This window comes from Sapajus apella, unplaced genomic scaffold (genome assembly GCF_009761245.1).
Source record: "Sapajus apella isolate SASKATOON/1434 unplaced genomic scaffold, GSC_monkey_1.0 scaffold26, whole genome shotgun sequence".
Lineage (NCBI taxonomy): Eukaryota > Metazoa > Chordata > Mammalia > Primates > Cebidae > Sapajus > Sapajus apella.
In genome coordinates, this window is record NW_022436966.1 from 12,271,330 (window position 1) to 12,294,667 (window position 23,338).

The window sequence follows — 23,338 nt, forward strand, 5'->3', positions numbered from 1 at the left end:
ATTTACACTCCCACCAACAGTGTAAAAGTGTTCCTTTTTCTCCACATCCTCTCCAGCATCTGTTGTCTCTAGGTTTTTTTTTTTTTTTTTTTGAGACGGAGTCTCACTCTGTTGCCAGGCTGGAGTGCAGTGGCGCAATCTTGGCTCACTGCAACCTCCGCCTCCTGGGTTCAAGCAATTCTCCTGCCTCAGCTTCCCAAGTAGCTGGGACTACAGGCGCATGCCATCACAACCAGGTAATTTTTGTATTTTTAGTAGAGATGGGGTTTCACCATCTTGGCCAGGATGGGCTCGATCTCTTGACCTCGTGATCCACCCGCCTCGGCCTCCCAAAATGCTGGGATTACAGGCATGAGCCACTGCGCCCGGCCTCCAGATTTTTTAATGATTGCCATTTTAACTGGCATGAGATGGTATCTCAATGTGGTTTTGATTTGCATTTCTCTAATGACCAAGAATGACGAGCATTTGTTTGTTGATGAGCATATGTTTGTTGGTCACATAAATGTCTTCTTTTGAAAAGCATCTGTTCATATCCTTTGCCCACTTTTGAATGAGTTTGTTTGTTTTTTTTCTTGTAAATCTGCTTTAGTTCTTTGTAGATTCTGGATATTAGCCCTTTGTCAGATGGGTAGATAGCAAAAATTTTTTCCCATTCTGTTGGTTGCTGGTTCACTCTAATGATTGTTTCTTTTGCTGTGCAGAAGCTCTTAAGTTTAATTAGATCCCATTTGTCTATTTCAGCTTTTGCTGCCGTTGCTTTTGGTGTTTTACTCATGAAGTCCTCGCCTGTGCCTATGTCCTGAATGGTGGTGCCTAGGTTTTCTTCTAGGGTTTTTATGGTGTTAGCTGTTATGTTTAAATCTTTAATCCCTATGGAATTAATTTTAGTGTAAGGTGTCAGGAAGGGGTCCAGTTTCAGCTTCCTGCATATGGCTAGCCAGTTTTCCCAACCCCATTTATTAAACAGGGAATCCTTTCCCCATTGTTTGTTTCTGTCTGGTTTGTCAAAGATCAGATGGTTGTAGATGTGTGGCATTGCTTCTGAGGCCTCTGTTCTGTTCCATTGGTCTATATCTCTGTTTTGGTATCAGTACCATGATGTTTTGATTACTGTAGCCTTGTAGCATAGTTTGAAGTCAGGTAGCAAGATGCCTATAGCTTTGTTCTTTTTTCTTAGGACTGTCTTGGCTATGCGGGCTCTCTTTTGGTTCCACATGATGTTTAAAGTGTTTTTTCCAGTTCTGTGAAGAAGGTCAATGGTAGCTTGATGGGGATAGCATTGAATCTATAAATTACTTGTGGCAGTATGGCCATTTTCACAATATTGATTCTTCCTAACCATGAGCATGGAATGTTTTTCCGTCTGTTTGTGTCCTCTTATTTCCTTGATCAGTGGTTTGTAGTTCTCGTTGAAGAGATCTTTTACATCCTTTGTTAGCTGTATTCCTAGGTATTTTATTTTCTTTGTAGCAATTGTAAATGGGAGTTCACTCATGATTTGGCTCTCTGTTTGTCTGTTGTTGATGTATAGGAATGCTTGTGATTTCTGCACATTTTGTGCAGAAAATGTGCAGATCCTGAGACTTTGCCGAAGTTGCTTATCAGCTTAAGGAGGTTTTGGGCTGAGACAATGGGGTCTTCTAAATATAGGATCATGTTGTCTTCAAATAGGGACAATCTGACTTCTTCTTTTCCTAATTGAATGCCCTTTATTTCTTTTTCTTGCCTAATTGCTCTGGCTAGAACTTCCAATACTATATTGAATAAGAGTTGTGAGAGAGGGCATTCTTGTCTAATGCCAGTTTTTAAAGGGAATCCTTCTAGTTTTTGCCTTTTCAGTATGATACTGGCTGTGGGTTTGTCATAAATAGCTTTTATTATTTTGAGATACATTCCATCGATACCTAGTTTATTGAGAGTTTTTAGCATAAAGGGCTGTTGAACTTTGTCAAAGTCCTTCTCTGCATCTGTTGAGATGATCATGTGGTTTTTGTCTTTGGTTCTGTTTATGCGGTGGATTATGTTTATAGATTTGTGTATGTTGAACCAACCTTGCATCCCCGGGATGAGGCCTACTTGATCATGGTGCATAAGCTTTTTGATGTGCTGTTGGATTTGGTTTGCCAGTATTTTATTGAAGATTTTTGCATCAAAGATCATCACGGATATTGGCCTGTAGTTTTCTTTTTTAGTTGTGTCTCTGCTAGGTTTTGGTATCAGGATGATGTTGGTCTCATGGAAAGAGTTAGGGAGGATTCCCTCTTTTTGTATTGTTTGGAATAGTTTCAACAGGAATGGTACCAGCTCCTGTTTTTACATCTGGTGGAATTTGGCTGTGAACCCATCTGGACCTGGACTTTTTTTGGCTGGTAGGCTATTGCTGCCTTGATTTCAGACCTTGTTATTGGTCTATTCAGGGCTTCATCTTCTTCCTGGCTTAGTCTTGGGAGAGTGCAAGTGTCCAGGAATTTATCTATTTCTTCCAGATTTACTGGTTTATGTGCATAGAGTTGTTCGTAATAATCTCTGATGGCAGTTTGTATTTCTGAGGAATTGGTGGTGATCTCCCCTTTATTGTTTTTTATTGCATCTATTTGATCCTTCTCTCTTTTCTTTTTTATTAGTCTAACTAGCAGTCTATTTTGTTGATCTTTAAAAAAACCAGCTCCTGGATTTATTGATTTTTTTGAAGGGTTTTTTTGTGTCTCTATCTCCCTCAGTTCTGCTCTGATCTTAGTTATTTCTTGTTTTCTGCTTTTTTTTTGATCTTGCTCTTCTAGCTCTTTCAATTTTGATCTTAGTTATTTCCCGTCTTCTGCTTTTTTGATCTTGCTCCTCTAGCTCTTTCCATTTTGATGATAGGGTATCGATTTTAGATCTTTCCTTGTTTCTCATGTGGGCATTTATTGCTATAAATTCCCCTTTAGACACTGCTTTAAATGTTTCCCATAGATTCTGGTACATTGTGTCTTTGTTCTCATTGGTTTCGAAGAACATTTTTATGTTCTTCACTTTATGTTCTGCCTTCATTTCATTGTTTATCAATTCATCATTCAGGAGTAAGTTGTTCAGTTTCCATGTGATTGTGTGGTTTTGAGTGCTTTTCTTAATCCTGAGTTCTAATTTGATTGTGCTGTCGTCTGAGAGACCGTTATGATTTCCTTTCTTTTGCATTTGCTGAGGAGTGATTTAATTCCAATTATGTGTTCAATTTTAGCGTAAGTGTGATGTGGTGCTGAGAAGAATGTGTATTCTGTGGATTTGGGGTGTAGTGTTCTGTAAATGTGTATTAGGTCTGCTTGGTCCAGATCTGTGTTCAAGTCATGGATATCCTTGTTGATTTTCTGTCTCGTTGATCTGTCCAATATTGTCAGTGCAGTGTTAAGTCTCCCACTATTATTGTGTGGGAGTCTAAGTCTCTTTGTAGGTCATTTAGAACTTGCTTTATGTATCTGGGTGCTCCTGCATTGGGTGCATATATATTTAGGACAGTTAGCTCTTCTTGGTGCATTGATCCTTTTACTATTATGTAATGCCCTTCTTTGTCTCTTTTGATCTTTGTTGGTTTAAAGTCCATTTTATCATAGACTAGGATTGCCACCCCTCCTTTTTTTTGCTCTCCATTTGCTTGGTAAATCTTCTTCCATCCCTTTATTTTGAGTCTATGTGAGTCTTTGCATGTGAGATGGGTCTCCTGAATACAGCACACCGATGGGTCTTGACTTTTTATCCAGTTTGCCAGTCTGTGTCTTTTGATTGGGGCATTTAGGCCATTTACAATGTTAATATTGTTATGTTTGAATTTGATCCTGCCATTTTGTTACTGGCTGGTTGTTTTGCCTATTAGTTGACGCAGTTTCTTCATTATGTTGTTGTTCTTTACCATCTGGTACATTTTTGCAGTGGTTGATACTGGTTGTTCCATTCCATGTTTAGTACTTCCTTCAGGAGCTCTTGTAAGGCAGGTCTTGTAGCGACAAATTTCTCAGCAATTGCTTGTCTGTAAAGGACTTATTTCTCCTTCACTTATGAAGCTTAGTTTGGCCAGATGAAATTCTGGGTTGAAAGTTCTTTTCTTTAAGGATGTTGAATATCGGCATCCCTTCTAGCTTGTAGGGTTTCTGCCAAGAGAGCTGCTGTGAGTCTGATGGTCTTTCTTTTGTGGATGACTCGACCTTTCTCTCTGGCTGAACTTAGGATTTTATCCTTCATTTCAACCCTGGTGAATCTGATGATTATGTGCCTTGGGGTTACTCTTCTTGAGTTTCTTTGTGGTGTTCTCTGTATTTCCTGGAGTTGAATGTTGGCCTGCCTTGTTAGGTTGGGGAAGTTCTCTTGGATGATATCCTGAAGAGTGTTTTCCAGCTTGGATTCATTCTCCCCGTCACATTCAAGTACGCCTATCAAGTGTAGATTAGGTCTTTTCACATAATCCCACGGTTCTTGGAGGCTTTGTTCGTTTCCTTTCACTCTTTTTCTCTAATCTTGCCTTCTCATTTTATTTCATTGCTTTGATCTTCAATCTCTGATATCCTTACTTCTGCTTGATCGATTCAGCTGTTGAAACTTGTGTATGTCTCACGAAGTTCTTGTGCTGTGTTTTTCAGCTCCATCAAGTCATTTATGCTCTTCTCTAAGCTGGTTATTCTAGTTAGCATTTCATCTAACCTTTTTTCAAGGTTCTTAGTTTCTTTTCATTGGGTTAGAACATGGTCTTTTAACTCAGAGAAGTTTATTACCCACCTTCTGAAGCCTGCTTCTGTCAATTTGTCAAACTCATTCTCTGTCTTATTTTATTCCCTTGATGGTGAAGAATTGTGATCCCTTGGAGGAGAAGAGGTATTCTGGTCTTTGACAGTTTCATCCTTTTTGTGCTGGTTTCTTCCCATCTTGGTGGATTTATCTCACTTTGATCTTTGAAGTTGGTGATTTCGGGAGAATCTCTGAGTACACTTCCTTTCTGTTGAGTTTGGAGCTATATCTTTTTTGGCCTGTAGAGGCGCTGCTGGGCTGCCTTGGATTCAGTCAGGCTGCTGGGTGGGTGGTCTCCCCCTGGAGTTTGTTTATGCAGGTGAGATTAGCCCCGCCTTCCCAATGGCTCTCTCCTTTCTCTCCTTCCCCAAGCTCAATCTTCCTGGCTGGGGTCAAACTGGTGTATTTGCTGTGAAGCTCTCTAGCGTACTGGCTTCAGTTTGAGTTTTGTGGGGGTGGGGCCTGCCAGGCCTTATGGCTTGTTTCCCTGCTTTCAACTCTGCCTCTTTCTGTGGTACAGGTAGTTCTGTTCTGCTGGTGTTAGTCCAAATTTCCACCTAGGTCCCTGCTGACAACCTAAGGCACCAGGTGGGAGCTGTTACTCAGATTTGAATTGATAACCTACAGTTTCCCTCAGTCCTGCGGGGCTCTCATGGACTGTGGGTTGCAGGAGAGATGAGGGAAACACAAGATCCGAATCAGAGCACCAAGTGGGGGTGAAGTCCTGGACCCTCTGAGCCGGCTACATGTTCCAGGTGGGGACGCACCCTGCCCTGTCTCAGTTCACCCTCCTTGGGCTGCTCTTGCCTGGCTTTGGCTTTGGCTCACCTTCCCTGGGCTATTTTCAGTGACCTACTAGTCCCACCAAAACAAACCTGGAACCTTGCTTGGAATCCTGAAGTCCTCTAGCCCTCTGGTCTCATTCACTGGGAGCTGCATTCCAGTGTTGCCTTCTCTTGGCCATCTTGGTGCACCACCACCACCTCACCAATAAATTTTCTAACTAATCAAACTTGGTAACTGATTACAAATATAACAAAACTAATCCAGTTTAAATTCCATGACCCATTATTCAGTAACATTCATGCCAATATCCCAAATTCCTTGCCCCTACATTTCATCATCCCCATCTGGCAAAATCCTAACTCTAGATGAACTCAACTACCCATTTTCTTCTCTGCCTGTACTAATGCGGCCAAGGGTTACTGGTGAGAGTGATCTAAACAGGCATGTTGAATTATATTGTGACCATATGATGGCCAATCTTCAGTGAGCTCTCAAACTTCCCAGCAATATACATTTTCTCTGGAAAATTCACTGTCCTGTTTTTCAAAGTACTATTTCAAACCTTCCATACTTCCCCTTATTCTTAGTGGATGGCTTCATCTTCTACTTTATAGATAACAGAAAAAGCATTGGATTGGCATAAGTTGTCATCTAAATGACAAAAATACAATTTTACTAATGTCTACAACCATTCTACTATTTTCTCCTATTATAATAGAGGAGCTGTCCTCTCTCCTGTCGAAGCTAACACCACCTCATGTCCTTTAGGATCCCACCCTACCCTGCCTTCTCACCTTATACCATCAACCTCTCCTTCTCAAAGAATCCTTCCCATTGACTTTTAAAATGTTCTCTTGTATCAAAACAGAAACACCAAGGCCAGATGCAGTGCCTCATGCCTGTAATCCCAGCACTTTGGGAGGCCCAGATGGGTGAGTCACTTGAGATCAGGAGTTCAAGACCAGCCTGGCCAACATGGTGAGACTCTGTCTCTACTAAAACTACAAAAATTATCCAGGCATGATGGCATGCACCTGTAATCCCAGCTCCGGAGGCTGAGGCAGGAGGATTGCTTGAGCCTGGGAAGCAGAGGTTTCCGTGGGCCAAGATCACACCACTGCATTCCAGTCTGGACAACGGTAAGACTCCTCAAACAAACAAACAAACAAAAAACAACCCCAGAAACACTAAACAAATATTCATAACCTAAATTACTAATCTATCTCTTTCCTTTCTCACATTTCCCAAAAGAGTTGTCATTTATACTGACATGGGATACTGTCATTTATCCCATTTGTTAATCGCTCACTCACTTCTCAACCCATATAAACTTGGCTTCTGGATCTAACACTCCACCAAAACAGCTCTTCATACCTATGAATTCCCTGTCACTAAGACCAAAGGACATAGTTCTTTCATTATTTTATTTGATCTCTTGGCAGTATTAGGCACCACAGTCCAATCTTTCTTTAATATTTCTCCCTCAACTTTCATAGCAACATCCTCAATTTTCCTCCCATTATTCTGGCTGCTCCTGACCATTCCCCTTTGCAGGCTCATGCTGCTTCATCCAACTATTAGCTGTAGGTTCTCTTTGCTCTTCATATGCTCACCTATTCCTGCTGGCTTTAACTATCAACTATTGCAAGAAAACTTTCGAGTTACTATCTCCAGCCTAGCCACTTCTCTGAGCCCCCAAACTCATATATCTAACTGCCTCTGCCTGGCTATCTCAGAAAGCATCTCAAACTCAAAATGCCCAAAACAGAACTCGTAAGTCTCTCTCCAAACCTGATTTCCATCTGCTGCTTCCTCTTCAGTGAATAGCACCACCAGATATCCAGTAGCACCAGCAAGAAACCGAGTCATCCTTTCCCTTCTCCTTCTGTAATACAATCTGTCAGTTTCAGTTTTATCTCTTAAATATTAAATTCATCCACTTCTCCTCATCTTCACTACTCTAGTCCAAGCTACCGTCACCTCTCTCTAAGTCTACTACGATAGCTTCCTTTTGTACGTTATTCCATTGACTACCCCTCAAGTATGCATTCTCCATACTGCAACTGATATTTTCAAAATGTGAGATAAAGAAAAACTTGAACATGGCTTATGAGGTCCTGCTCCTGCATGGCCTGACACCTATCTACCTCTCCAGCCTTGTCTTGAACTATGCATGTTTTATACAACAGCCTCAGGTTCTTTCAGTCTCTTTTTACTATGTTCCTTCTGACGTTGCTGTTCTGACTAGAATGCTCTTTCCTTTCCTCCTCACCTCACATACTCCTATGAATCCTTCAGATCTCAACCTAATGCCAACAACTTTGAGGCTTTATTTGACTTCTATGGCTGAATTATACCAGCCTATTCTAGACATTTATGGCCCTGTATCTGTCTTCAAACATTTCTTAGTGTACGTTTTTTACTTTTGGTATTACTGCCTCAGCTCTAAGTTCCATAAAGGCATAAATGATCCAGTTTTACATGCTATCATCTGCCTTACACACTGTATGGCATATCTTTGGTGCTTTATAAATATTTTTTGTATGGATGATGATAAAGAGCTTTAGATTCCTTTCATCCACACATGACATTTAATTACATAACATTTTCAAAAGTGTTCATTATCAGAGACTCTAACCTACAGCAATACTCACACATTGCACCAAGATATATGCGCAAGGATATCTATTGCAGCACAGTAATACCATCAGTCTAGAAACCACCTAAATAGTTCATTACTAGGAGAAGAGTTAAATTGTGATATATACACAGCTTGGAACATTATACAGCAGTTAAATAAAATGGCACATAAAGATACCCTAGCTTGCCTTTGAGTAAAAAAGGCAAATTACAGATTTTATTAGTATAATCTCGTTTCCAATAGAAAAAGTCATTATATAAGGCTGGGTGTGGTGGGTCACACCCATAATCCCAGCACTCTGGGAGGCCAAGGCAGGCAGATGGCTTGAGCTCATGAGTTCAAGACCAGCCTGGGCAACATGGTGAAACCCCATCTCTACAAAAAATAGAAAAAATTAGCTGGGTAGGATGGCATGTGCCTGTAGTCCCAACTACTTGGAAGGCTGAGATGGGAGGATTGTTTGAGCCTGGGAGGCAGAGGTTGGAGTGAGTGAAGATGGGGCCACTGCACTCCAGCCTGGGCGACAGAGTGAGACCCCATCTCAAAAAAAAAAAAAAAGAAAACCTCCAAAAAACAAAAAAAAACCATATATAATTTGTGCCAGAAAGGTACAAAAGAAGGTCTGAAAGGAAATAATTAACAGTGATTATCTCTGAGATGGAAAATCGGGAGTGCTGTGAAGAGGAACTTCTTTTTCCTATACTTATTTGTGTATTGTTTGAAGTGTTTTATACATTAATGTATTACTGTTATACTTTAAAAACTGTAGCTACAAAAGGGCAACATTCAAAATTCACCTTTGTAGGCTGAGTAGGATCAAACCGAAGAACCTTTTGGTTACAGCAGGGATAAATTCCAGTGCCAACAGTATTCACTGAACTTGCTGCAGAAGGATAAACCACTGTTTCTGAGTGGTACTGACAATGTGAAAATTCAATACAAAGAAAGGCCTGAATAAAGAAACAGATAAAACCAACTATTATTTCCACAACAAAATTATACATTTCAAAAATACTTAAGACTAAATATTATATGTTCCATTTATATGAAATATGCAGAAAAAAGCCTATCTATACAGACACAAAGTAGATTAGTGGTTGCCAGGGGCTGGAGGTTATAATATGGAATAGCAGTAAATGGGCACAAGGGATCTTTGTGAGGTGATGGAAATGCGCTAAATTTGGATGATGGTGATGACTGTGCAACTCTAAATTTACAAAATAATAAAAAACACTGAATTACAAATTTAAAAAGAGTAAATCCTGAACACAACCTAACTTAAAAAAATATAAAAAAATAAAATGAGTAAATTTTATGGTGTGTAATTCTACCTGAATAAAACTATTAGACAGCAAAACATGAAATCACCTTAAGCAAATTTCAGATGAATTAAACTGATCTTGATATACATTCAATTTTACAACCGGACAATCATCTCAAATGTTTTCCAAAGAAAAATAAAATTCTGCTTCATTTGGTTACTCCTTGATGCTTTTTTTTTTTTTTTTTTTTGAGACAGAGTCTCGCTCTGTTGCCCAGACTGGAGTGAAGTGGTGCTATCTTGGCTCACTGCAATCTCTGCCTCCTGGATTGAAGCGATTCTCCTGCCTCAGCCTCCGAAGTAGCTGGATTACAGGTGCCCACCATCAAAGCTGGCTAATTTTTGTATTTTTAGTAGAGACAGGGTTTTGCCATGTTGGTCAGACTGGTCTTGAACTCCTGCCCTCAGGTGATCTGCCCACCTCAGCCTCCCAAAGTTCTGGGATTACAAGCGTGAGCCACCATGCCTGGCCCCTCGATACATTTTTAAGGTAAATATTTAGCATCAATATTAATAAAAACTATGACATAACTTTGAATCATTGGCTTTGAAAAATTTTGACAAAAGCTTATCAAGGTTTAATAATAAAATTAACCATCAGGTTTCAAATGTTTATAAGTTGGGAAAATAGGGCCAGGTGCGATGGTACACACCTGTCACTCCAGCTACTAGGAAGGCTGAGGTAGGATTGCTTAAACCTAGGAAATCGAGGCCAGCTTGGGCAACATAGCAAGATCCCATCTCAGGAAAAAATTAAAAGAAGGAAAGAACTGGTGCAAACACTGTCTAAGGAGTTTCAGTGGACACAGGTGCTGCTTGTGATGAGAAAAACCACTGGGCTAGGCAGTAGACACAGGTAGTGCCACCAGCTCTGAGAAAAGGTTGGTTGGGATGGATCTGAGTACCAGGAGTTGGTTTGGAGAAGGGAAACTGAGGCTCTGAGTGGTGAGATTATTGAATTCAGAGATTCTACGGGGCTCTGAAGGTTGGATTCTTTTAGCCTTCTGGGGTAGAGAGAGCATCCCTGAGTAGATGATACCTTACTCAGACCTAGAGGGGACAAGACTTTTGGGCCTGCACAGGGGGCACCATTGGTGGATGATAATGTTGGGCTTTGAAGGCAGGAGATCTTGAGAAAGTAAAACCATTTTTTCCTGAGAGAAAGGAAGTGAGTATTGGGCTTTTTGTGTCATGGTTGAGGGAGCCATTGAGAGGGCAATTCCATTAGCCAGTGGCAGGTAGAAAGTTTGTAAGAAATACCACTATGCCAGGGGACTGGGGAAAGATCCCAGATGTCATTGTTTCTGGGTGGAGATCCTGTGTGAGTGGTGGTGGTGTATTCTAAGAAGGGGCAGTACCGCTGAATGATTTAGGGTGATCCCACAAGGCCTGGGGTGAAGAAATACCTAAATGGGTAATATCATTAATCCCTGTTGGATAAAGGACCAGAAGAGGTGAAAGAGTTATACCTTGGACTGCACTTTGGAGAGATCACTGGACTTTTGGGAGGTACCCTGACTGGTACTCTGACCACTTGTTTCTTTTGGGGGGCCTCTGAGATGGGATGAAAAGCTATAGCATTGCACCAGGAGTGGGCCCTTGTTTAGAGAGTTCCTTACTGGGGGAGACTCTAAGAAGGGGAAATCCTGAAAAGGGTCCTGTCAGGGGAAGAGAGGGACTCTGAGTGAGGACAAGTTAAAAAAAAAAAAAAAAAAAAAGAAGTTGGCTGGGTGCAGCAGCTCATGCCTGTAATCCCAGCACTTCAGGAGGCCCAGGCAGGCAGATCACAAGGTCAAGAGATCGAGGCCACCCTGACCAACATGGTAAAACCCCATCTCTACTAAAAAATACAAAAATTAGCTGGGCATGGTGGCACACGCCTATAGTCCCAGCTACTCAGGAAGCTGAGGCAGGAGTATTGCTTGAACCCGGGAGGTGGAAGTTGCAGTGAGCTGAGATCACGCTACTGCACTCCAGCCTGGCACCTGGCGACAGAACAAGACTCTGTCTCAAAAACAAACAAACAAACAAAAAAAACAAGTTAATAAAATAATTCAAGTAAAAACACAACATTAACAATTTTAAGCACTGATCTTTTTTTTCTATTATTATTATGATGTACTGAAGTTGCAGAGATTTGATAAGCACTGATCTTTAACATAAATGCATGTAAAAAGTCTATAATTCAGAATTTTTAGTTGTTAGTTTCAATTATGATGTTCATATAATGGTTTTTAATTATAAAAATTTAAGACCCTATAAAAACTATGTGGTACACGTTCTCTTCTACACAATATTCTGTATATAAACTATTTTATGAGTTTATGAGCTCCGTAATAAATACTCAATATCACAAATCAATATTCAATTTGCTGAAAAGAAGAGGAAACTAATCTCTCAAAGTTTTTGCATTCTGACATGTTGAGCAAGTCAGATTTTAAAAGCTTGATATCGCTGCTTATAAGTGACTATTTGGTTGTAAGGAGGTCCTCTACATACCTATTAGATTAACAAAAAAACCCAAACCTGACAATATCAATTGCTACTGAGATATTACACAACGATAACTCTCATATGTAGCTGGTAGGAATGAAAAATGGTTCTGGGACTCTGGAAAACTGTTAGGCATGGTAAGTGTTAAAATACCATACAAACCAGCAATCCTGCTCCTAGGTAATAAGGAGGACAGGTGCAGTGGCTCATGCCTGTAATCCCAGCACTCTGGGCGGCCGAGGCAGATGGATTACCTGAGGTCAGGAGTTCGAGACCAGCCTGGCTAACATGGTGAAACCCTGTTTCTACTAAAAATACAAAAAATTAGCTGGGTGTGGTGGCACGTGTCTGTAATCCCAGCTATTCAGGAGGCTGAGGCAGGAGAATCGCTTGAATAGGGAGGCAGAGGTTGCAGTGAGCTGAGATTGCACCATTGCATCCACCTTGGGCAACAAGAGCAAAACTCCGTCTCAAAAAAAAGGAGAGAAATAAATACATCCATGAGAAATAATAACCTATGTTCACAGGAAAACCTGTATGAAAATGTTATAGCAGCTTTCTTCATAATGGTCCCACACTAGAACACTACAAATATCCTCCAAGTGGTGAATGTCTGAACACACGTGATACAGTCGTACAATAGACTACTACTTAGCCATAAAAAAGAACAAACTAATTTATAAAACAACATGGATAGATTTTACATACATTTTTCGAAGTGAAAGAAGCTAGATTCAAAAAACTAAATGCTATATGATTCTATTTATATGACATTCTGAAAAAGGCAAAACATAAATAGAGAAAACAGACCAGTGGTTATCAGAGGCTAGGGTGGAAGAAAGAATTGACTAAAGAGGGGCACAAAGAATTTCTTGTAGGATGATGGAAATGCTACATGCTTTGACTACAGAGGTTGTTATACAATTGTATGCATTGTTGAACCTCAAAAAAAGGATGAATTTTACTATATATAAATAATACTTCAACAAACCTGACATAAAAATTGTGGGAACATAGAACCCATTGAGTGGGCCATAAGTAGCTTAAAATCCCACTCTAAAGATTCTGACAAGCTGTTCTTCCTTCCCTCTATTGAAAATCATTACCCAAGTGAGAGGGGAAAATTACTGGGGAGAGGAAAACTTCAGGGATTCAAAAGAAATTGTATGTAGAAAACTGCATTTATACATAAGATTAATTAGGAATGACTGTGACTTAGAAAAGCCTATTTATTCCATAAAAGGGTTTATTATAGGTTCCTACAAGCAGTAAGTTTTCTTATGCTTTTACTATAGACATTTATAAAAAAAACTTTTTGGGAACAAAATTGTTATAACAACAAAGGCACATATCAATAGCATCCTATCTGCAAAGGTGCTTCTGAATTTCTAGAAATGTATGGGACAACAGAGAAAATAGTTTGGCTGGAACCAAGTGAAGGCAATAAGGATTTTTTATAATTTTTTTCATTGAAAAACTGGATTTGATCAATTAAACCCTGTTACTTTTCTAAAAATTCAACAAGCCTTTGATTGTTTCAGGAATGGAAATAAAAAAAAGAAGAAACATGGCAAGAGAAATTAAACCAGATGCAAGCAATGTTTAACAGCACCATTGCTTTTGCCACTAGTTTTATTTATTTATTTATTTATTTGAGACGGAATCTCGCTGTCACTTAGGCTGGAGTGAAGTGGCACGATCTTGGCCCATTACAACATCCGCCTCCTGGGTTCAAGTGATTCTCCTGCCTCAGCCTCCAAGTAGCTGGGACTACCGGCGCCCACCACGATGCCCAGCTAATTTTTTGTATTTTTAGTAGAGATGGGGTTTCACCGTGTTAGCCAGGATAGTCTTGATGTCCTGATCTCGTGATCTGCCCACCTTGGTCTCCCCAAAGTGCTGGGATTACAGGAGTGAGCCACCGCACCCAACTAGTTTTATTTTTTTAAGAGATGAAAGAGCCTCACTATGTTGACCAGGCTGGTCTTGAACTCCTGGGCTAAAGCAATCTGCCTGCCCTAGCTAGCCTCTAAATGTGCTGGGATTACAGGCGTGAGCCACCATGCCCAGGTGCCACTAGTTTCTTTAAAAAGATGTTGGATATTGTCCAAACATGTTTAAACATATTAATTAAACAGCAGATATCACAAGAATCTTGCTCTCAATGTTTGTAGAGCAGGATATTTAAACAAAAATCTTACCTGATAACATCTTGAACAAGTCAGCCAATTGACTGTTCCCCACAATCGCCAGTATACATCTCTCCAAGATTTTAATTCTTCGAAAAGACTATTCAAATACTCATGAACATCCCACGTCTTATCTCTGGGGAAAGAGCCTCAATTTTACAAGCAAGTGATATAAACAATTTGTTTTATTTATTTATTTATTATCTTTTTTGAGATGAAATTTTCCTCTTGTTGCCTAGGTTGCAGTGTAATGGCATGATTTCAGCTCAATGCAACCTCCACCTCCAGGATTCAAGCAATTCTCCTGCCTTAGCCTCCCTAGTAGCTGGGATTACAGGTGTGTGCCACCACGCCTGGCTAATTTTGTATTTTTAGTAGAGATGGGGTTTCACCATGTTAGTCAGGCTGGTCTCCTGACCTTAAGTGATCCACCTGCCTTTTGCCCTGAAAGTGCTGGGATTACAGGTGTGAGCCACCATGCCCAGCCTAAACAATTTGTTTTAAACAAATGTTTTTAAAGTTGTGGCTTATTTCCAAGAATATTCCCTAATGATGACTATGATGTGGACTACACTGAAAGGTAGGTTAAATTTCATTTGGGAGTTTGTATATTTTGTGGACAACAGGAAGAGGTATGAATGATTGAACACCAAATTATTTTGCAAAGTCAGATAAAGAATCACAAATTAAATATAGTTGGAACAGGCCAACAGTTGGGAATTAGGCATATGTTAAATGGAAACTTTATTCTAACTGCCTATGTTATAAGACAAGTTACTAGTTACAGGTAATTCTAAACATTAGAATCATTAATGCATTAGTACTTTATGTCACTAATGAATTACTAATAACATTTCATTAATGTACTAGTATTTTGCACTATTTTCAAGTAGTTTTTTTTAGTAATTGAACAATACAGAATATACAATCAGGTCTTGGTAATACACATTTTTAAATTAAGTAACATAAATTCAAAAAATAGCAAAGGCTCAAAACCATATTTGCTATGGTCATATGCAACTCGTTTTTTTTTTTGTTTTTTTTTTGAGACAGTCACCCAGTCTGGAGTGCAGTGGTGCAACTATCATAGCTCATTTGGCTCAAGTGATCCTCCCACCTCAGCCTCCTGAGTAGCTGGGATAACAGGCATGCATCATCACACCTGGGTAACTTTTTTTTTCCCTGAGCTGGAGTTTCGCTCTTTTGCCCAGGCTGGAGTGAAGTAGTGCGATCTCGGCTGACTGCAACCTCTGCCCCCTTGGGTTCAAGCGATTCCCCTGCCTCAGCCTCCCAAGTAGCTGAGACTACAGGCGCATGCCACCACGCCTGGCTAATTTCTGTAATTTTAGTAGAGATGGGATTTCACCATGTTGGCCAGGCTGGCTCTTGACCTCAGGAGATCCACTTGCCTCAGCCTTCCAAAGTGCTGGGATTGCAGGCATGAGCCACCGCGCCTGGCCTACATCTGGCTAATTTAAAACATTTTTTTTTGTAGAGATGGGGGTCTTGCTATGTTGCCCAGGCTGGTCTTAAACTCCTGCCCTTAAGCAATCCTCCTGACTCAGCCTCCCAAACTGCTGGGATTACTGGCCTGATACTAAGTCTTTATTTTAATATTTTGTAACTTTTTCTGGTTTTGTGCTTAGCTCAACAAATAAAGCATCATGATGTTATTCCAACTTACATGGGCACATTTGTCTTAAAAGTAATATGTAGGCCGGGCGTGGTTGCTCATGCCTGTAATCCAAGCACTTTGGAGGCCAAGGCAGCCGGATCACCTGAGGTCGGGAGTTCAGGACCAGCCTAATCAACATGGTGAAACCCTGTCTTTAAAAAATAAAATAAAATAAAAAAAGTAATATGTATACATCTGCAGGAATGGTAGCTCACACCTGTAACCTTAGCACTTTGAGCAGTTTAATTGGGAGGATCATTTGAGACTTGAGGCCAGGAGTTGAAGACCAACCTTGGCAACACAGTGAAACCATGTGCACATGTGCGCACGCAAACACACATGTACACATGCACATGTGCGCGCGCGTGCACGCATGCACGCACACACACACACGTACACATGCACACACACACACACACACACACACACAATTGTCAGGTTGCCAGATGCGGTAGCATGCAGCCATGGTCCTAGCTCAGGAGGCTGATGTGCGACGATTGCTTGAGAGCCTAGGAGTTCAAGGCTGCAGTGAGCTATGATCGCACCTCTGTACTCCACCCTGAGCAACACAGAGAGACTGTGAGCTAAGAAAAAAATTATACATCAACTGCTGACTTGTAAGAAAATACTTTGAATAAAACATCAAAAATGGATATTGAGGTTAATATCAATTACTTTTTTCACATACTACTAATAGGTATTGTTGTCAGAATGGAAGTAATTTTCCAAAGGTAAATCAAGTCTCAAGACAAAAGCAAAATAAAATTCCATAAAATACTTACAATAACTAATGAAAATTCCTTGATTACTGTACTGAAAGAAAAATGAAATATTTCAAAGTTGACTGTAGTTTTTTTTTTTTTTTTTTTTTGAGACAAAGTCTTGCTCTTGTCACCCAGGCTGGAGTGCAGTGGTACAATCTCGGCTCACTGCAACCTCTACCTCTCAGGTTCAAGCAATTCTCCTGCCCCAGCCTCCTGAGTAGCTGGGACTACAGGTGTGTGCCACCATGCCCAGCTAATTTTTTGTATTTTTACTAGAGACAGTGTTTCACTGTGTTAGCCAGAATGGTCTCAATATCCTGACCTTGTGATCCGCTCGCCTCAGCCTCCCAAAATGCTGGGATTACAGGTGTGATCCACTGTGCCTGGCCAACTGTACTATTAATACTAGGGCCAAATTAAGTGCTGTTCTGTATTTCTGTGTTAATGTTTAAAATATGAAATTTGCCGGGCACAAATATATATGTGTGTGTGGAAATATATATATATGCAATTTAACATTTGTAGGTTTTCTTTTATAAAAGTATGTGCTATAAATTTGTAATACAGAAAAAAGAACAAAAAGTACTAAAATCATCTGTAATACTATCACTGAAAGGTAACACCACAGTTAACATTTTAGTGAACATTATTTTAACCACTAACAACTTTTATGTATGTATATACTTTTTTATAACTTTGTTTTTAAGAAACAAGGTCTTGCTCTGTAGTTCAGACTTCAGTTCAGTGGCATGATCCTAGCATTGCAACCTCAAACTCCTGGGATCAAATGATCCTCCTGCCTCAGTCTCCTAGCTAGGACTACAGATGTGTGCCACCATGCTCAGGTAATTTTCAAACTGTTTGTAGAGACAGGGTCTGGCTATGTTGCCCAGGCTGGTCTCAAACTCCTGGCATCAAATAATCCTCTCACCTCAGCCTTCCAAAATGCTGAGAATACATGCAAGAAGATCTCTTGCACCCAGGAGTTCAAGGCTGTGGTGAGCTATGATCACACCACTGCATTTCAGCCTGAATGATACTGGATGAAGGATGTTGTCAAAGAATACACATTTTAAAGTTTCTGCTTTTCTGAGACATTATACCAAGTTACAACACCCACCCTCAACTCAGAATGAGAACTTGTTGTGAACATAAAGAGAAAAATGTATGTATGTATGCATGTATTTTGAGATGGAGCTTCACTCTTGTTGCCCAGGCTGGAGTGCAATGTCATGATCTCGGCACACTGCAACCTCTGCTCCCGGATTCAAGTGATTCTCCTGCCTCAGCCTCCCAAGTAGCTGGGATTACAGGTGCGTACCTCCATGCCCAGCTAATTTTTATTTTATTTTTTTTGAGACAGAGCCCTGCTCTATCACCAGGCTGGAAGTGCAATGGCACAATCTCAGCTCACTGCAACCTCTGCCTCTCAGGTTCAAGCAATTCCCCTGCCTCAGCCTCCTGAGTAGAGCTGGGACTACAGGCACGCACCACCATGCCCAGCTAATTTTTTGTATTTAGTAGAGATGGGGTTTCACCATGTTGGTCAGGCTGGTCTCAAACTCCTCACCTCAAGTAATACATCTGCCTTGGCCTCCCAAAGTGCTGGGATTACAGGTGTGAGCCACCATGCCTGGCCTATGTATTAACGAAATACTTACTATTAAAGTATGAAGAACAAATAGATGACAGAAAATCCAACGTTAAAGACAATTCTTCTCACTCACCAAAATTTACCTGAAAGTAAACTTGGTTCTCTTGTAAAATTCAATATAACATTTGTACAGATAACTAAAATCTGTTAGTGAAAAGAAAGCATTTTAATGGCACTGACCAGAATATCTTTCAAGATTAATATACAAAAATTTTTATCATTTTAATGTTTAAAACATTATGAAATTTACCCAGTAAATAAAATGTACTGACAACTATCTTGTTTTGAAAGTAGTGTTTTTCTAAATGAAAGCTGGATTACATGCAGAAAAGATGTTATCCCATTTCTTATAAAAGGAGTTACATTTTAATAAATATGCTAGAAATTCACATTAAAAAAAATCTGTATTTTATCTTCACGACACCTTATGTGAATATAGACAATATTTCCATGTCGATCCACATTGATTTTTCCAGGAATACAAGGAATTCTTCTTTCTGTTTCTTTTGTTAAAAGTTTCTTACACAAACAGCATCTATAAACAAAGAAGATACAAAAAACATCCAGGAAGAATGTAAATGTAGTGAATTAAAGAATATAGCTGCATTATAAAGCATACCAAAAGTAAAAACATGTTACCATACCTATACAATGTTGCTGCATTACTGCGAGAATCTGGATTCAAGTACTCAGGATCAAATAGTCTTTCAATCTTCTTACAAAAAAGTTTGCTATTAACAACAAATGACCAAAATATTAATTTTCTACATTTACTTTATAGTGATGAAAATAAACAAACCTGTCTGTGCATTTGTAAAATAAGATTAATAAATCCTTAGTGGCTCTCTTTGGGAGTTTGTAATAGATTTTTAGTGTTCTAAGTAATAAACTTACCGAAGAACTGCTTGATCAATCATCTATTTTGTCATAAAAAATAAGATTGATAAATAGCTATCTTTTAGTCATTTTTAAATTGCATTTTATTTTATTTTTTTAGAGACAGGGTCTTGCTCCATCACCCAGGCTGGAGTGCAGTAGTGCTTCAGACTCCAGGGCCTCAAACTCCTGGGGTCAGGTGATCTTCCACATCAGCCTCCCAAGTAGCTAGGACTACAAGTGTGTGCCACTACACTCAGCTAATTAAAAAAAAAAAAAAAGTCTCTAGAGATGGGGGTTGGCTATGTTGCCCAGGCTGGTCTCAGACTCCTGGCCTTCAAGTAATCCTCCTGCTTTGGCCTCCCAAAGTGCTGGGATTATAGGTTTGAGCCACCTTGCCCGACCTCTTTTAGTCCTTTGTTACTGGAATATCCAAGATTAAAGATTTTGAGAATTTAACAACCCAAACCTACCAATAACTAGGTATAAGATCTTTAGCAACTTATTTAACCTCTTTGAACCTTGTTTTCTCAACTATAAAGTGTGGTTAGTATGTCCAATCTCATAAAATTTTATGAGGGTTATGTGATATTTTTAAAGGGTACCAAATATAGTTTTAACCATTCAATAAACATTAACTATTATTGTGCATAATATAACCGAATTTGAGTCTTCTAAGTATGTCTTTAATTCCAAATGTATATCCTACCTGTCTCCATTTTTCCTTGTGTAAGGTCTTCTGCTATTAAAAGCCAAATCTGGATTTATAATTCCATTCCTGTTATCAGTTATTAGTTCTTGGATAATTCCTCCCTGTCTCGTTCCCCTTAACGATTAAATTATTGAATAATCCTCTGCATTATTAATTTATTCCTAATGGATCATTCTGATCAGCATATACACATACTCTAGTATCTCCCTTCTTAAAAAAAAAGTCCTCTCTTGAGGCTACCTATTCCTAATAGCTACTGCTAATTTTTTTCAGCAATCATTCAAAGTAAAACACTTGGAAAAAAGTTTTCTAAATCCATTTGGTCACATTTCTATCCCCATCTTACTCTATGTGATAGCAGGATTTCACATATTTGGCCACTTAAACATATCTTCCCTTGGAGACCTTCTTTCCTTCTGCCTTCGCTTCTACTTCACTTGCTCCTCCTTCTCAGGCTCTTACTGGCTACTTCTCCTCTGTTGAATCTCTAAATACCGGGTAGTCTTTATCAATACTATCTTGCTAACAATTAGAAAATAAAATAGAGTAGCAGTCACAACAGCACCAATCAATTTTAAATACCTAGGAATAAATTTAATTTAAAAAAGGGGGTATGGTGACTCACACCTGTAATTCCAAAACTTTGGGAGGTCAAGGTGGGAGGATGCTTGAGCCCAGGAGTTGGAGGCTACAATAAGCCATGACTGCACCACCACACTCCAGCTTGGGTGACTGAGATCCTATCTCAAAAAATAAAATAAAATAGATAAGAAAAAATATCTCTACATTGAAAACTTTGTACAAGGCAGTAGTTAAGGAGGATTCAAATTAATGAAAGGTTATACCATATTCATGGATTGAAAGAAACAGTATTATTAAAATGTTAAATCTTCCCAAATTGATCTACAGTTTACATTAATCCCAAATTCCAGCAGGTTTATACATTAATCCCAAATTCCAGCAGCTTTATATGTTTGTGAGAAAGAGAAAATGGGCAAGCTGATTATCAAATTCATATAGAAATGCCAAGAACTTAATAGTCAAGACTACAGTCTTGACTATTAAGACTGTACTTAAATTCTCAAGTTGAGAATTTAAATTACCAGGTACCAAAAATTATTACAAGGCTATCATAACTAAGACAGTGTGCTGGCTGGATGCAGTGGCTCATGCCTGTAATCTCAGCACTTTGGGAGGGTGAGGAGGGCAGATCACCTGAGATCAGGAGTTCAAGACCAGCCTGGCCAGCATGATGAAACCCCGTCTCTACTAAAAATACAAAAATTAGCTGGGTGTGGTGGTGGGTGCCTACAGTGCAAGCTATTTGGAAGGCTGAGGCAGAAGAATTGCTTGAACCCGGGAGGCAGAGGTTGCAGTGAGCCGTGATCACACGATTGCATTCCAGCCTGGGTGACAAGAGCTCTGTCTCAAAAAACAAAACAAAACAAAACAAAAAAACAAAAACAAACAAAAAAAACACAAAACTCTGTGTCAAAAAAAAAAAAGTGTGCTACTGATACAAGGCTAGAGAAAAATCAATAGAACAAAAAGGACAATTTGGAAACAGATCTCACACAGACCTCACATATAGTAAAAGTGCCACTCCAATTCAGTGGGGGAAAGAATGTTCTTTTTAACATATGGTATTGTGTCAACCAGGTATCTACTTTGGAAAAAAAAAATAAACCTTGACCCCTATCTCATGCTATACAAAAAAATTAATTCAAGATGAGTAACAGAAAAACATAGGACAATGTCTTTAGCACTTTTAGGGAGGCAAAGATTTAGCGAACAGGACATACAAAAAAATGTATGTTCTCTTGAACTCTCATCCAGTTCCATGGTTTCAAATCCCATTTACTCTTAAATTTTTATTTTAAGTCCTGACCTTTGACCTAAACTCCAGACTAAATATATCCAGTTATCCACCTGCCATCCCACCTGGATGTCCAAGAAGTATGTTAAACAATCTCAAAAAGACCTATATCTATCTCTTAATTTCCCTCACCCCATCCCTTCTCCCTCAATCTTTCCTTTCTCCATTAATAGTACTACCATCCACTTAGTTGCTCAAGCTGAAAACCTAATAATTATCCTGGAATCCTCTCTGTCTTCCCACATCATTACATTAATGTATCTGTCAAATCTAATAACTGAATCCATCTACTTCTTTCCAGCTCTGCTGTTTCTACTCTAGTTCATTTCTCAACAGACTACTGCACCAGCCTCTTAACAGGTCTCCTTGCTTCTTACATCCCTAACGTCTATTCTCCACATAGCAACAAAAATGGTCTCTTAAAAACAAAACATTTCACATCACTCACCTGCTTCCATTCATACATAAAGTATATCCTCTTTGCTATGACCTAAGTGGCCCCTAAATGATATAACCACTGCTGACCTCATTTCATACCACTCTTCCCTTTATCTAAGGTCTGTTTCAATAATTTTTATTTTTTTAGAAATGAGTCTTGCTATATTGCCCAGGCTGGAGTGCAGTGGCTATTCACTGGGATAACTGTAGTGCCCTTCAGCTCTGAACACCTGGCCTCAAGCAATTATTCCATCTCAGCCTCTTGGGTAGTGTCTCTATAATTTTTAAAATAATTTACCATCACTGTATGTTCATATGTCCATTATACATCATACATATCACCTGAGATCAGGAGTTCAAGATCAGTAATTAGTTACTACAAAGTAACTAATTAGTAATTAGTTATTATAAAGTAACTAGTAATTAGTTATTACTAATTTTAATTACTAATTTTTATTTTGAGTCATTGGCTTTGGATAAATTTTACTTCACTTTACTTACTTCATTTAAAATAAAATAAAAATGTATTTCTATATATATTCTAAAAATAGAGTATTTTTGCAAGGCATGGTGGTTCACACCTGTAATCCTGACACTTTGGGAGGCTGAGTGGGGTGGATCACTTGAGCCCAGGAGTTAAAGACCAGGCTGGGCAATGTGGCAAAACCCCATTGCTACAAAAATTAGCTGTGCATGGTGGCATGTGCCTGTGGTTCCAGCTGCTTGGAAGGCTGAGGTACAAAGGATAGCTTGAGCCTGGAGGTGAAGGTTGCAGCCAAGATCTTGCTACTCCACTCCAGCCTGGGCAAGAGAGACCCGGGTCAAAATAATAAAAATAATAAGCTAACTATAAGTGAAAAGAGAGAGTAAAAATTAATTTCAGGCCGGGCGCGGTGGCTCACGCCTGTAATCCCAGCACTTTGGGAGGCCGAGGCGGGTGGATCACGAGGTCAAGAGATCGAGACCATCCTGGTCAACGTGGTGAAACCCCGTCTCCACTAAAACTACAAAAAATTAGCTGGGCATGGTGGCGCGTGCCTGTAATCCCAGCTACTCAGGAGGCTGAGGCAGGAGAATTGCCTGAACCCGGGGGGGGGAGGTTGCGGTGAGCCGAGATCGCGCCATTGCCCTCCACCCTGGTTAAAAAGAGCGAAACTC

The 23,338-nt window shown here is 39.6% G+C and overlaps 1 protein-coding gene across 11 annotated transcripts in view; it reads right to left on the reverse strand.

The window, feature by feature from the left end:
• Positions 1–23,338, reverse strand: part of KIAA1841 (KIAA1841 ortholog) — an 80,134-nt gene that overhangs the window by 38,477 nt on the left and 18,319 nt on the right. For 10 of the 11 annotated variants that reach the window (XR_004273030.1, XR_004273032.1, XR_004273031.1 and 7 more), the window contains 4 exons: positions 18,923–19,009; positions 18,703–18,813; positions 14,198–14,321; positions 8,980–9,132 (listed from right to left, as the gene is read on the reverse strand). Coding sequence is in view for 8 of the 11 variants with exons in the window: in XM_032292036.1 (XP_032147927.1) it covers positions 8,980–9,132; positions 14,198–14,321; positions 18,703–18,813; positions 18,923–19,009 (475 nt within the window). In the remaining 3 variants the exon portion in view is untranslated. The remainder of the gene's footprint in view (positions 1–8,979; positions 9,133–14,197; positions 14,322–18,702; positions 18,814–18,922; positions 19,010–23,338) is intronic. The other variant, XM_032292037.1, reaches the window with a different exon arrangement.